The 14127-nt window shown below is 57.8% G+C and overlaps 1 protein-coding gene across 1 annotated transcript in view; it reads right to left on the bottom strand.

Annotated features, from left to right (window-relative positions):
* Positions 1-13949, bottom strand: part of PEBP4 (phosphatidylethanolamine binding protein 4) — a 70626-nt gene extending 56677 nt beyond the window's left edge. Inside the window, exons 1-4 of the mRNA XM_062616997.1 lie at positions 13822-13949; positions 7185-7260; positions 6290-6420; positions 5420-5552 (exon numbers count right to left, since the gene is read on the bottom strand). Coding sequence (XP_062472981.1) covers positions 5420-5552; positions 6290-6420; positions 7185-7260; positions 13822-13934 — 453 coding nt within the window. The 5' untranslated portion in view covers positions 13935-13949. The remainder of the gene's footprint in view (positions 1-5419; positions 5553-6289; positions 6421-7184; positions 7261-13821) is intronic.
* Positions 13950-14127: the final 178 nt, after the last annotated feature.

Raw genomic sequence — 14127 nt, forward strand, 5'->3', positions numbered from 1 at the left:
GGCACCCCGGGGTGGGGATGCTGCCACAGCACTCCGAGTGTTCTCTGCTCCCAAACCCAGCTATTAACAGGGAACACCACCAGCTACAGCCTGTTGGAGACCTGGCAGATGCAGGTTACTTCACTTCCCAACATGTGGAGAGTGCAGTTCCCCCCCACCTCCTCCTCGCATCGCAGCCTACAAGTAATTCTCCAGCAGGAAATATCCCCCCCTCCTTGGAAATTCACAGCCAACCTGCTAATGAGCCTTTGTGAAACTTGTGCCTTCTTACCTCTAATTTTACAGCCTGTTAGGATTTGAGCTCTGTGGACAGCCTCACATTTGGTTTGGAATTATAGGCTGAGTGGCTGTTCTCTCCTATTATTGTGCTGTCAATCTTGTATTAGCACATTATAATATGGTACACTGAATGCATCTGTTCTGTATATCACAAGTCCTAATTGTCATTTGTTGAATCACTTTGTCTTATATGATTGTTAAGCAATTATTTCATCCAAAGCAGCTTAAACTTTGATTACTGTATAGTGTGTACAGGGATCAAAGTAAAACCATCAGCTGCTTCAAACAGCTCCCTGCTGAAACAGGCATAAGTGTCTGTCCCACACCCGGGTGGATGCCAATACATAAGCAGTAAGGAGAGCAGGCTTGATGACCTGGAGGTTCTTGGCAGCTCCCAAGCCCATCCTTCTGCCTGAAGGGGAGCGTCGTTTGTCCAGGGTGGTTAAATGTCCAGCAAACGTGTAGGTAATGAAGCAGATGTGAAGTGACAGATCTGCCAGGGCTGCTCAAGGACAGGGGCTCTCATGGTGCACGGCACCAGCTGTCCCTCCTGGAGTAACACCCCACACTTCCCAGCCCCAAGGATGCTCTCCCGCACCCCAAAAGGCACGGAAAGCAAAGCAGTGCTTGGCTCTGAGGTGCACAAGGGGGATCCCACCCCAATCCAGCTCAGACCCGCACCAGAGCGGAGGCACTCTCCTCCTGCCTGGGAGCGGGTCAGCAGAGGACAGGGCTGAGCCTGCAGCGCACACACTGCTTTGCTTCACCACCCCACAACTTAAGCCCTCAAAGAGGCATTTTCGGTAGCTCAGAGGCCTCACACCAGCCCCTCTGCTCAAGGCCAGGCTGAGCCCAGGCGCCAGGGAGCCGCTGAAGTCCGGGCTGCTGCTATGGAACAGAGACATGGGAACCCAAACCAGCATCAGCTCCAGCAGGGCAACAGGGAGGGGTTCATCACCAGGGGCTTGGGCTAATCCCCATAATATCTGGCTGACAGCATGGGGAAGGAATGCTGGACCATTGTTTCTAAGTAGCCCAGACAGGGCTGAGAGGAAAACAAGCTGGTGGCTCCTCAGCCCCAGACGGATCCAGGAGCCAACAAGGATACACAGACTGTCAGGAATCTCCTGCTTGAAGCCATCCCTAATGAGACCAGACTTTAACCTGAGCGCTGCTCCAAAGCCCCTCTTGCAGCCGGCTGCAAAGCACTGCCTGACACAAGTAGAGCACATCCCAATTAGGAGATGAAGCAGACCTTCTCCTCCCTTTGTGTGAGGCTAATGGGTTCCCTCATCCAAGTCATTTCCCGAATAATGGGCCCCAGATCCTAGAGCACAAACCCTTATAAATCAGGACTGTCCCCAACGCAGCCACCAAGCGTTCACAGAGGAGCAAAGGCTGGGACATGAGCAGCAATGGAATTTGCTGTGGACTCCTGGAGAGGCAGGGCTGGGATCCCCAGTGCCATAGCAGGGCATTGCCATGGCCCTCCAGGCCCAGAGCAGCACCCCAGGGTGCTGGTTACAGGTTTAGGCACAAAGAGGACATAGAGCTGCTGCTGTGATAAGCCTGATACAACCCATGAGGGCATCATCCCACAGTTTGCAGGGCTGGGGGCTTTTCCAGCCCATTCTGCTATGGGCAGGTTTAGGACACTAGGAAAACACACACAGTTCTTCACAGAGCAGACAGGAGGGTCCGTACAGCTGCAGGAAGCAGCTCGAGCTCACAGATGCTCCAACCTCAGCCTGGTTGGCACAGGAGAGGGGTCTCACAAATACCATTTAGGGTCCAGTTTGGGGTTGTAGCCTTGCAGAGGACGAGCCCTGTCCCTCCCTCACAGCCCCAAGGAGCCTCTGAGGAAGTTGTCAAACCCCTGATAAAGGCAGGGCTGGAGGAGCAGGTAAAAGGTAGCGCCCTGACCGGCAGCTCGAGCGCGTGGCGGCAGGTAAATTGCTTTTTAACAAGCAGACAACTCCTCTCCATCGCATCTCCCGTATGTTTCTATAAAGGGCAGAAATGTGTTTTTAAAGGGCCAGCAAATAAAGTTCCCATCGATTTGATCCCCGGTGTAATCCGTTTTGCTGTCTGCCACCAACCACGGTAATAAAACAGCATCATGTAACGCGCCGTCCCGGGTAATGTGACTATACATCATGGCAGGGGCCGTGATCTATCATTTTCCACGGGGATTGCTTAGCTGCAGGATTTATAAACTCGCCCCAAATTGATGCAATGTCCAATTTTCTTTTCCAATTTATTTTTGGTTGAGCAAAGCAATATCGAGGCAGGACCAGGAGGACGCCGGTCCCCCACTGATGTGGGCCTCTGTTCCCACTTCCTCCTTGGCCTGGGAAAGGGCTTGGGGTGGTCAGGAAGATGCCAACGTGCTTTAATGGCTGCATTTGGTGTTTTGCCCCCTGTCGCATCATTGTGGTGCTACCCAGAGGTTGCATGGGACGCCCTCGGTGTTACCCGATGCTCAGAGGGGTCTTTAGCAAGGACCGAGCATCCTCAGCATCACCAAGCTGCATCGCACATCCCCACCAGCAGGACAGACCAAGCGGCCACTCTGCTCCAGCTCAAGGCTGAGGCAAAGGCACTTCCCCATGCCCAGGGAAGGTTTGTGCCTCTGAACCTAAAGGATTTCCAGGGTACCTGAGCCATCTTATCCCTCTGCCTGAGGATGCTGAGCGACCAGATGTAACCGCAGCTTCCATTGCACCAAATAAGGGGTCTTTAGGGAAGGCAAAGTGATGTTTGATCAAGCTGGCTGCAATGGCCAAGTGTCTGAACAGGGCAAACACCAAGATAGTCAATATTAATGTATTAAACCCCCTATGAATGCACAGGAGATGAGGCATTGGTTTCCCCAGCAGCGGTAGGTGCCTCTCAAAGCTCAGCTTCACAAGCTACCACCCCACTTGGCCATCCTTCACCCACAAGCCCATTGACATTGCCTTCACCAAGGAGCATCAAGGCTGCGAGCAGAGACCTTGGGTACGAGCAGGGTGAAGCGTGGCCCCCAGGAGCACGGAATGAGGACGGGGAATGTCCCATTCCCCCCGCTCGGAGGAGGATTTCCGGAGCTAACACACAAACACTCCGCATTTGGCTGGGGTTGGTGGTTGTTTTTCCGCAGGAGACGCAGTGTTCCACGGGAAGCAGACACTTCCCACACGAGTTTGCATCCTCAAACCCCAGCTCCTCTGCCACCGATTCCGATGGGAAAAGCATCGCCAGCCTTCTGCCCAGCCCATTTCTCACCCCTCCATCCATGGGATCACCGAGCCTCGGCAGGGCGATAGCACCCCGCTGTGCTGGGAAGCATCACTCAGGGATGGAGATAACTTTAGCACAGGTTTCCCGTTCTCACTTGGGAATTACGGAAAGACAAATCCAGTTTCCTGACCTTAGAAATCCCATCATAAACCAGAAAAAGCAACCCCATCGCCTGTGCACGCCTCAGCCCTGGCACAGGATGTGGCAGCTCTCCTTCCCACTCACTTCAGGGGGATTTTTAGCAGGGAAAAAGATGATCCCAAAGCATCCTGACAGGTTCGAGAGAGAATCCATCCATTCCCATAGAGAAAAACCTGAGGAATTCAGAACCAGTTCTCTGCAACCAATTCAAGGCTATCCAGTCCTCCCAAGGACCTGCCCATCCCAGTGCCACAGCGGTCATCCCATCCCATCCCAAGCATGGTGCACACAGACAGCTCCGAAGCCAAAGCTCACCTGCCTTGTTTTCAGGTTCACAGATCCAAAGCCTTTATCCCCCCCCAACACGTCCCAGGGTCTGGGCCTGCTTAGCCCCTAAGTCCTCCCCACAGCATCATTTGCTGGGCAGAGCAACATCCATCAGCATCACCACAACCCAGGCCCTGCCCTTCTCCCTGCTTTCCAGGACAACAACGAGCAGCAATGTTCCCTGCATCCCCGGGAAGCCTCCAACTCCTGGAAAGCCACACACGAGTGAGGGATGAATCCATGAACAGCATCCAGTGCGGGTGGGTTAACCCTTTGGAGGAATCAGACATCTTTAAGGCAAGAGTTTTACTTCAACCCATGTGATCAACAGGGGGAAGAGACTTCCCAGACGGCAACGAAGCAGCCAGGAAAACCGATTCTTGCCACTTTAAGGTACCAACAGAGCCTCCCCCTTAGCGGGGTTGGAGTCAGTGCTGGGGAAGCCGCAATGGGCTGCTGGCAAGGATCGCGGCAGGGTTTGGGGACAAGGCTGATGCCACCACATCCTCTGATGGGCACAGCGGGATGCTGCGATCCCAACCCCTAGCACAGACCTGCACGGACCCGCATCCATCCTCCTCCTCCTCCTCCTCCCCTGCCCAGGACAGCCCCGGTCCACCGGGAGCGCCCAGCGCTGGAGCTCGGGAAGTTCAATGCTGCCACCCGGTGGCGGCGAGCGGCAACAGCAGCTTCGGGGGCCGGAGGGGGGGTCAGGATCAAGCTTGGGTTTGCTTTAAGTTCAGGGGAAGTTTAAAACGCGACGGAAACGGCACCAAATGAGACGAAAATGTTCTCATGGAACGGGGGGGGTTGGGAGGGACCTCAGAGCTCCTCCAGCTCCAACCCCTGCCACTGGAGCAGGGTGCTCCAAGCCCCTGTGTCCAACCTGGCCTTGAGCACTGCCAGGGATGGGGCAGCCACAGCTTCTCTGGGCACCCTGTGCCAGCGCCTCAGCACCCTCACAGGGAAGAGCTTCTGCCTAAGAGCTCATCTCAGTCTCCCCTCTGGCAGGTTAAAGCCATTCCCCTTGGCCTGTCCCTACATGGCCCCTACCAGCAGGAGCGTGTGGAGTTTCAGTTTACCCGCAGCTCAACCTCAAACCAAACCCCTGAAGCACAGGAAAGCAGCTTAGAAAGTCACCCAATAACCAGCTCCTGCGGCTGATGGCACTTTGCCCACGGGACAAGGCTACCAAGCAACGCACAGCACTGCGCAAACACCTCCCAGGCCATCCCCAGCACCCAAAGCAAAGGCACTGAGCTTCCCTGCCTGCCCAGGCTCAAAGTCCAAGCGCACACATGCGTAAGCAATGCTTTCCCAATGGATTCCTCCCCTGTGACCCGGATACACCTCGAGTTAAGAGCAAAGCTCGGAGCAGCGCGGGACTCACCTTGTCAGCCTGCGGGTACCGGACACGGGGGCTGCCCCATTCCCTGCTGATCCGCTCCCGGTACTGGTGGCACTTGGGGATGTACGAGCAGCTCACGTCGCCCAGCTCCGGGTAAATGACTTCCAAATCCCCTCTGGAGAGACAAAGGAGAGGACACAGGGTGGATGAGGAGACACCGCGCAGTGGATGGGAATCAGCGCCACTTCCCAGCCAGGCTTGAGCTCTGCTTCCAATGCTGGGCAGGGGATGCAGGATCCAGCTTGCTGCCACCAAGTGCGGCACCTTGTGCACCAGGATAAGCACCCTCCTGCGCACACCCGAGAGGGGCCACGTTCTCCACAGGCTTTAAAAGAATCATGGCCTATGGGGTGAATTTAAGGCTTGAAGATGGGGAGGAGAAGAACAAAGCCACCCTCACCCCCTTGGCTACAGACAAGCAGCTTGAACCGAGTCTCCCTGTGACGTGGGAGCAGGAATGAGCCTGCTCTGCTCTGGGTACTGACAGTGCAGCAGCAGGGCAGGTGCCTCCAGCTCCAACCTGAAGCACTTTCCCCTCCACATCACCTAACGGAGGAAGGGGCCACCAGGACAAGCTGTTGGGTACCACAGCGTGTGTGCAGCGAGCCTCAAGGCCACCAACGCGACATCAGCATCCCCGTGGCACAACCTGAGGTGTGCGGGATGAACCGCTCCAGAACTTCCCTTCCCCAAGGGGCAGCCTCCTCCCTCTGGAGCTCCCCATGGAAAACCCAAGGAAGAAAGCAATGGGTACTTATAGCCCTGGCAAAGGGGATGGTGGAATTAACTGTCCCAGGAGGCGAAGGGACACATGCGGCAGTGCATGCCTGGAGGCAATGGGGAGCCCCTCACCTGCAGAACAAGCTGTCCCCGCCGCTGAGCATCTGGAAGAAGCAGGTCCTGGAAGGTTCGTCAGGCCATGGGGCTGCAGCACCAGTCAGGAGAGCAGCCAGAAACAGAGCACCCAGCGGCCTCATCCTGCCCTGTGGGGACCAAGGGACAGTGAGGGTCAGGGCTGTGACCCAGTGCTCCCCCCCAGCAGCCACAGCATCCCCATCACCATGATGCAGCTCAGCCCCATCAGAAGCCAGCTCCAGGCCGAGCACACCCATCCTTACACATCATTCCCACTCCACCCCAGTTCCACATCATAAATCACAGATAAACCGTGCTCCCTGCTGCTGCTCCATACAGGAAACATGGGACCACCGGCAGGCTTGCAGCAAGACCCCCCCATCTCAGAAGAGCCACTTCTGCCCGCCTACAAGGATGGCATCAGGGATGCGCAGACAGGACAGCAGCAGAGCAGCTACAGCCACCACTGCCATCACTGCGATGCTGCACTCCAAGCCCAAGCAACACCAAGAGGGAACAGAGCCCCTGCTCCCTGCTGCTCTTCCTAGGACTCAGAGGAGATGGGAAAGATGAAAACTTGGCATCAGGGTTGGCCATGGTCTAACCAAGGCCACTTCCAATGGATGCACAACCAGGCACCGACCAGCATCCCTGACCCCCAGCACAGCATCTGCATGGGGACAGCACCAGGGTCCAATTGAACCCAGCCACAGCCTCTCCTGCACCAGGGCAACGATGACAAAGCACAAACCAAGCCTCGAGGATGAGGGGAGCTGGGACACGGGGTGCAGACACCCCCCTCCCTGCCCAGCTCGGCACCAGCCCTCACCTCCCCTTGCAGCATCCTGAGGGCCCCAGGAGCTCGGAGCAGCAGCCAAGGCCCTTGACTTACCAGCCAGGTCCTGGGGATGGGAGAGCAGCTCTGAGGCAGAGCCTGGAGTTCTGAGGTTGCCGTGGAGATGGTTTCCCTGGAAGGAGGGGGAAGAATGGACTGGAAATGAAAACACAGCCTGGGGAAGGGGCAGCTCGTCCCTAAAGGAGCATGGAAACAGGCGATGGTGCCTTCATCCCGCAGGGATTGGTCCCCGACCCATCCACCAGATTCAGGTCCCCACCTGGCCCACATCCCCCTCTGCACCAGCAGTTTCCCAGCTCATTATACAGGATGCTGCCCAAGTATTTAGTAGCACTGGCCTGTCCTCCCCATTGCCTCATCGGTTCTGGGTGAGGCATAGGCAGAGAAGCCCACTGCCAGTTGGGAATGGGTATTACAGCACTTACTGTATCATTATATAATGAAGTGCCAGCACGCAGAGCGAGCACGAGCCAGTGCCAGCACCACTGTCATTACAGAGAGGAAAAAGGCATGAGGCTTCAGCAATTAGAAACATTAATGTATTGGGAATGATCCGGAGGGTTTAGGGGCTAATGGCTCCGGTTCCCACGCTACAGCATGGGCAAAGCCCATAATTAGAGCCCTGAGCATGCAGGCAGGCTCACGTGAGTAACGCTGCTCCCATCGCAGCCAGGAGCGCTGGCTGGCATGAGTCAGGAGCATCAAAACGGGGCTTACATCCTCCATCAGGCCAAGGGGGTGATACCCCAGCACAGCCACACAGGCAAGGACACCCAGTGTTAATGATGAGAGCTACCAAGAGGCTCTGGCATGGGAAGGTGGCTTTGGGAAAAGCAGGATTCCAAGCCCCTGTGTCCAACCCGGCCTTGAACACTGTCAGGGATGGGGCAGCCACAGCTTCTCTGGGCAAGCAGCATCCCTGTGAGCATCCCCTTGGCTCCTGCAGTGGTTAACATGGGTGACCACGGGGCAGAGGTCACCCAAACAGCAGCAAAAGCCACAGACGGGGTGAACTCCGCACAGAAGCGGAGAGAAGCCCTTCACACAGAGGGAATATCAACCATTCCAATCCGGAGACCTCCCTAGAGGATCCCCAAACGGGATCAGCACAAAGGGTTTGCTGACAGACAAGGCACAGAAGGATCCCCGGGGGATGCTCTGGAAGGAAAACCCACGGGAGCAACAGCCGCTTGCAGCATCCCTGCTAAGATGAACTCAGCCTTTCTCTGAGCGCTGTTTGCAGAGCAGTGACAAAGATTTAATTTCCCCTGCTCAGGAGCCTGCTGAAAAGGCAGCGGGAAGCCTCAGCAGCAAACCCACACCATGGAATGGGTTGGGTTGAAGGGACCTTAAAGCTCACCCAGCTCCAACCCCTGCCACAGGCAGGGACACCTTCCACTAGAGCAGGCTGCTCCCAGCCCCTGTGTCCAACCTGGCTTTGAACACTCCATCACCAGGGTGTAAAATCCATGGCAAAGTGATGCACCCGGAGCACAGCTCCTGCAGAGCCAGGTGGGTCCCCAGGGGTATGAAGCCAGACTTTGATTTAGACTCCAGACCCTGCTGGCTCTGCAGCAGACACAGCCCTGCCTGCTCCAAGCCTCACAAGCCCATGCAGGAGACAGCTCCCACCAGCCCATCCTCCTGCCCGTGCTTGGAGCCCTCAGAACCAGGGAGAACCAATAAACCGCGCACTGAGAGCCCACACTGAGCCGCTTCCCCTCCGGAGCGGGATGCTCCCATGGCAGAACACACCGAGAGCGGTGTCAAGGCGGGTGCAGAGCAGGAGCCAGCCTCCTCCCCAGCGCGTTTGCATGGCACCTCTCCTGACTAAGAGTGCGGGACCGCAGGAATCTCGTCTTTCCAGCTGCTGGGAAGCCTCCGGCGCGGTGCTGGGGGAAGCTGTGTTCATCCGGGACTTCCACCCTGCGCTCAATGAGATCCTGCCTCCGCTTACGAGGATGCTGCTTCACACCTTCACTATTGGGAATAGTGCTGTAACCCGCTCCTGCATCCGAGCGCCCTCCATCGCCTCACAGGCTGCTGCCAAGGCCCCAGAACCTTACCCAGGGGTGACTGAGAGCATCAGGGCACAGCTCAACCAGAACCCAAAGCATTTCAAGGAACATCAGCTCAATGGGACAGGCTCTCAAAGCTTTCACACGTGCAGAGCCCCCAGCTCTGCTGCTTTTACTTAATGCCGGGTTTTAACACAAACCAAAGGTTTCCAGGTCAGGAATTCCCCATAAATGCTCACGAGACAGCAGCTTTTTGTCCCACCAGGAGCCAAAAGCACACTTTGGAGCTCTGGAATTTCCCACCCAAGCCACAGACTTCCTGTGGCTGTTAAAGATTAACCAGTGCCATTTCCAACCTACTTCAGGGCTTTTTCCAACTTCACCCGGCACAGCATCCCTGCCCCATAAAAACCTGGTTTATTTGATGCAATCCAAGTTTATCCCATCCCATCGGGTGACCTCAGCAATCCCCAGCCATTAACTGCCTGCAGGGACAGAGCAAGGAGACGGTGCTGGGCCCCAGTCCCCTCAGGGGCAGCCTTGCCCTGGGCTGTCCCCCCAGGCTGGAACCGGGCATCCCCTGCTGCAGCCCTGGGGTGAATCAGAGCGAACCACTCCAGCCCCTTGGGAGCTGCCCCCTTCTCGCATGGGGCCAAGGCCGTGGCTTTGCTCTGATGCTCCTGAAAGCAAAGGTTTCACAGGCTCACAGGATGGGAGAGGGCTTCTGCCTCAGAGCTCCTCTCATCTCCCCTCTGGCAGGTTAAAGCCACTCCCCTTGGCCTGTCCCTACAGGCCCTTGCCCAAAGCCCCTCTCCAGGTTTCTTGCAGCCCCCCCTTAAGCTATTTATTGTTGCTGTGCATTAGCAAAGGCGTTGCTGGGCACTAAATGTCCTCATCCACCCCCCCCCCCCCCAAGTCCAACCCAGCTGCTGCAGAAAGAGCTCAGCTCTTCCTTCAAAGTCCAGCATTTCCTGGGATTTGGGCTCCTCCTGCCTCAGTTTCCCCACAGAAACCAATTCCTAGGGCCTGAACGACAGCCAAGAGGCGTTTGTTGGCACGGATCCCCACCGGCAAGCACAGCACTGGGCAGAGCCCTGGCCAGGGGAATTCCCTGGATCTTTTCTCCTGAAGGGAGCCCATTCCCAGCTGCCTTTTCCCGTGGCACTCAGCAAAGGAAACAAAACCGCATCCGCTCTCCCCATTCACAACCGGCGGCACCTCCAGCCCTGCTCTCACCTCGTCAGAGCCGGTCCTCCCGCTTCCCCCTCGGCCCCACTCCCAGCGAGTGCCCAAGGTCATCCTCACCTTGCCCCAGCCAGCCCCCAGGCCGAGGGCTTTGTGACTTAAGCGCACCCCATTTGCATCCCCATTGGTGCGTGGGGCCGCTTCGGGGAAGAGTTGAGTGGATTTAGGGAATGCGACGGCTTTATTTCGGCTTGAATCGGCTCCGGGTTCCCCTGGATGTGTCCGTGTGCCCCTAAGGATCAGGAGCTGAAGGCATGGGCAGAAACCAACCTGCCCTCCGCTTGCAACCGGAATAAGCCGAATCCAAACCTGCTCAGGGGAGAGCTAGAAAAGGTCCTGAGTGACCAAAGGGGAAGGCTCAGAGCCCCACAGGGGGGTTCAGACCTGCAGCATCCTCCGGGCAGGAATCGCTATGGGATCAGGGAGGGGATGCAGGATGCTTTCACCCTTTGAAGCTGCAGCGCCTGCAGGCTCCTGCACTCTCATCCCAACAGAAGATGCAGCGCAGCACATGCTGGGTATCAGAGCAGAGCCAGGGCTGCTGCGAGCCCCGGAGCCAAGCACCAGCCCCTCTCCATCATGGGCATCACCGGAGCACCCAGGAGAGGAGGAACATTCCCTGTTTCCCAGGCAATAACCGCATGGCTGGGAGCAGCCCCCCAAGCCTGGCAGCATCACACAGGGAGCCCCCCCCTTCTCCTCCCGGCCTGGCTCCATCCCAAACCTCAGCTCCAGCAGCACCACAAGCAGGAACGTGTCTCAGCCCCTGCAGCACCCAACAGCACCCCGAGTGCAAGGCAGCAGCACCTTCACCCATAGCATCATATGGAGCAGGGATGGGGTGACCACATCTGCATCCCATCCACACCCCATGAACCCCAGCAGCAAACGGCACATGTGGGGGGCTTGGGGGTGCCACTGCGTGGCTGCAGAGCCCAGGCTGGTGACCTTGGTGCAGGCATCCAGCCCGGGGCACAAGTAACCATAGCAGAGCCCACCCTGCCACCAGCAAGCACCTTGTGACTGCTCCTGCCGGAGCTGCAGCTCTTCCTGGAGAAGGGCTTCTATTTTGGGCAGAGTGTTTTCACTTGGCCTATATTAAGCAGTCACAAGGCAGAGCTGTGCAGAGCCTCCTGCCTTCAGAGCCAGCAGCTCCCAGCGGCGCTGCGCTGCTCACCAGGCCCTGCCTGATGCCATCAGCATCCTTGCATTCACACCCTTGCCCAGAGGCACCTCTTGTGCTCGAGCTCCAGCATTAAGGACCCTCCATCCCCGCTCCCAGAGGCGGGAGAAGGAACCCAGCATGGCTGCAGACACTGACACACAACAGCACCATGGGGGTCCATATAGCGCTGAGAAAGCCTCAGGTGTGCCCTCTGCTCAACCTGCCCCCCAGGGATGCTGATGGGCACAGGGACCAGGTTATGGAAGGGTCCCTCAGGTATCTTCATCTCCCTTGCCACCCTTCTCCCACCATTGCACCCTGGCAAGAAGGCGTCTCCCAGCCCCATGGGTGCTCCAGTTGTGATTACAGCCCTTTGGGGATGCCAGCAATAAGGAAATACCCATTCCCCATCCGTGCCAACAGCACGGGCCAGGCTGGGCACTGCTCGTGGGAAAGCCCTAGGGCAGGAGGTTAATGAGGAGCTGGGGATGAGGAAGCAGCATCCTCTGCTCTGACTCAGGCTTGGCTAAACCCGGCCCCACCAGTTGCACCATCAGTTCCCAATGGGCTGGCAGGGCTCTGCTGCCCACCCCGTGCCAGCTGGAGCCAGGGATCCGCAGGGAATCTGGGCTGGCTATAAATAGCACCGCATGGATTCAGCCTGCATGTGGCTCTTCCCTTCAGTCCACAGCCTGTTTTCTCCCTCTCTGAGGGGAGCACAGGCTGGATGGACCCTGGTAAATCACAGACAAAGCAGGGAGACAGACGGGTTCAATTAGTCCAAATCCCCAATGTACTTACACCAGATTAACCTCTGCACCAATACACCACCAAGCCGCACTGAACTGGCTTAACCCTTCCTTAAACGGGGTTAACTGCTCTGCCACGGGGGTTGCATGGGTTTAATGGGCTCAGCTGAGCCCCAGCCCGAGCCCCATCACAGCCCCATGCGGGGGGGGCCCTGCTCCCCTCAAAGCCTGTTTGGGGTTGGAAAGGGGTGAGGGTGCTCCCCACAGGTACCCAGGACTGGGGAAACTCCTGAGCACGGGTCCCGCTTCCAAAAGGCTTCTCCAGCTCCCCCCTCCCCAGACACCCACTCCCAGCCCCCCGGCTGTGCAGGGGACCCCAAGGTGACCCCCATTCGCAGCTCCCCGCGCCAAGAGGGCTCCCACATCCCCAACAACCCAACCAGCAGCAAACCAAGAGGGGAAAGAGCCCAAGACCCTCCCCAAACACAGCACAACAGCCCCCCCCTTCCCACCTACCACCGGTATCCCCAGGCCCGCACCAGCAGCGCGGCAGCGGAGGGCAGCCTGTGCCCAGGCAGGTCTGGCACGGCCCCAGCCCCACAGCAGCTCCTTGGCAGGGCTGAGGCTGGGGCTGGCTCAGGGCTGAGCATGGGGCAGGGAAGGCTGAGAACCCCCCCCATGGTGACCCCCGTATGCAGGGCACAGGCTAACGTGCACCCTGCAGAGGTGGGGGCTGCTCTCAGGCTGCTCCACACCAGGCATTGCTCCAGGCTGGGAACGTTTTCCTTGCTCCATGGCCCAGCAAAAAGGAGCTCTCTTAGGGCCTGCACCAAGTCAGGCATGAAAATGCCCCTCGCTCTCTTCCAGCTTCACTCAGGGCAAGGTAAGGGCTCACCGGAGGTGTGAGCAAGCCCTGGGTGCCAGCCACACGCAGCACCAGAGGTGCCTGGGGCGCAGCACCAGCCCCATTACAAGGTGAGGCAAGACCTGGCCAGCAAAACCCTGGTGCCTGTGCCGCAGAGCACGTTCCTACCTGTTATCAGCTGCATCTCTATCCACACAAGGCATCCTCCAAGGGAAGCAGGGCCAGGGGGAGGCTCCTCCTGCCTCTTTTTAAGCCTGGTGGGCACCTGCAGCCCATCAGCCATCAGCTCCCTCCTTTCCCATTGACTCACAGCTGGTCCCACTGAATCACCCCTGCCAAACACCTTGCCATGGCCCGTGGCCATTTCCCTGGTCCCTTGGTTCCCATTGACTCATCCAGAGCTCGCCCTCCCCTTTCCATTCCCATCCTGCTCGCTTTGACTCACCCTGCCCTGGGACCTGCCTTCAGTGTCACCAGCACCACGCCGGCAGCATCCCAGAGGAGCATCCCAGCGAGGGACCCCGGCCTGTGGCTCCCACAAGCACCTCCCAGCCCGTGCCCAAGTGCCACTGCCAAGCCCCAAGGCTGCACAGAGGGTTTGGTTTTCCAAGGATTCCCTCTCATTTCTCACCCTGGCTGGCATCTTCTGCTGTTTTCTTCCCCAGACCATGGGAGAAACAAGGGATTTGCAGACTTCAGGTGGAACCAACGGCTTAAACACTTTCCTTCCCCCTTCCCATCCATCCCTCCCCCTCCATCCAGGCCCATTTGCTCCAGCTGCGATGCTGGAAGCATTTAGGAATGAGTCTGGAGCCCGTTGGGAAGTGGGAGCGATGGGGAGCGGGCCCTGGCGCGTGCCGCCGGCGCACCCGGAGTGGAAAATTCCCATGTGTGGAGCTCGGATTGTGGTCCAACAGGTTTTAGTGCCGGCCCCTTT

The sequence above is a fragment of the Pezoporus occidentalis genome, unplaced genomic scaffold (assembly GCF_034315485.1).
Source record: "Pezoporus occidentalis ecotype Australia unplaced genomic scaffold, CSIRO_AGI_Poc_V1 ctg191, whole genome shotgun sequence".
Lineage (NCBI taxonomy): Eukaryota > Metazoa > Chordata > Aves > Psittaciformes > Psittacidae > Pezoporus > Pezoporus occidentalis.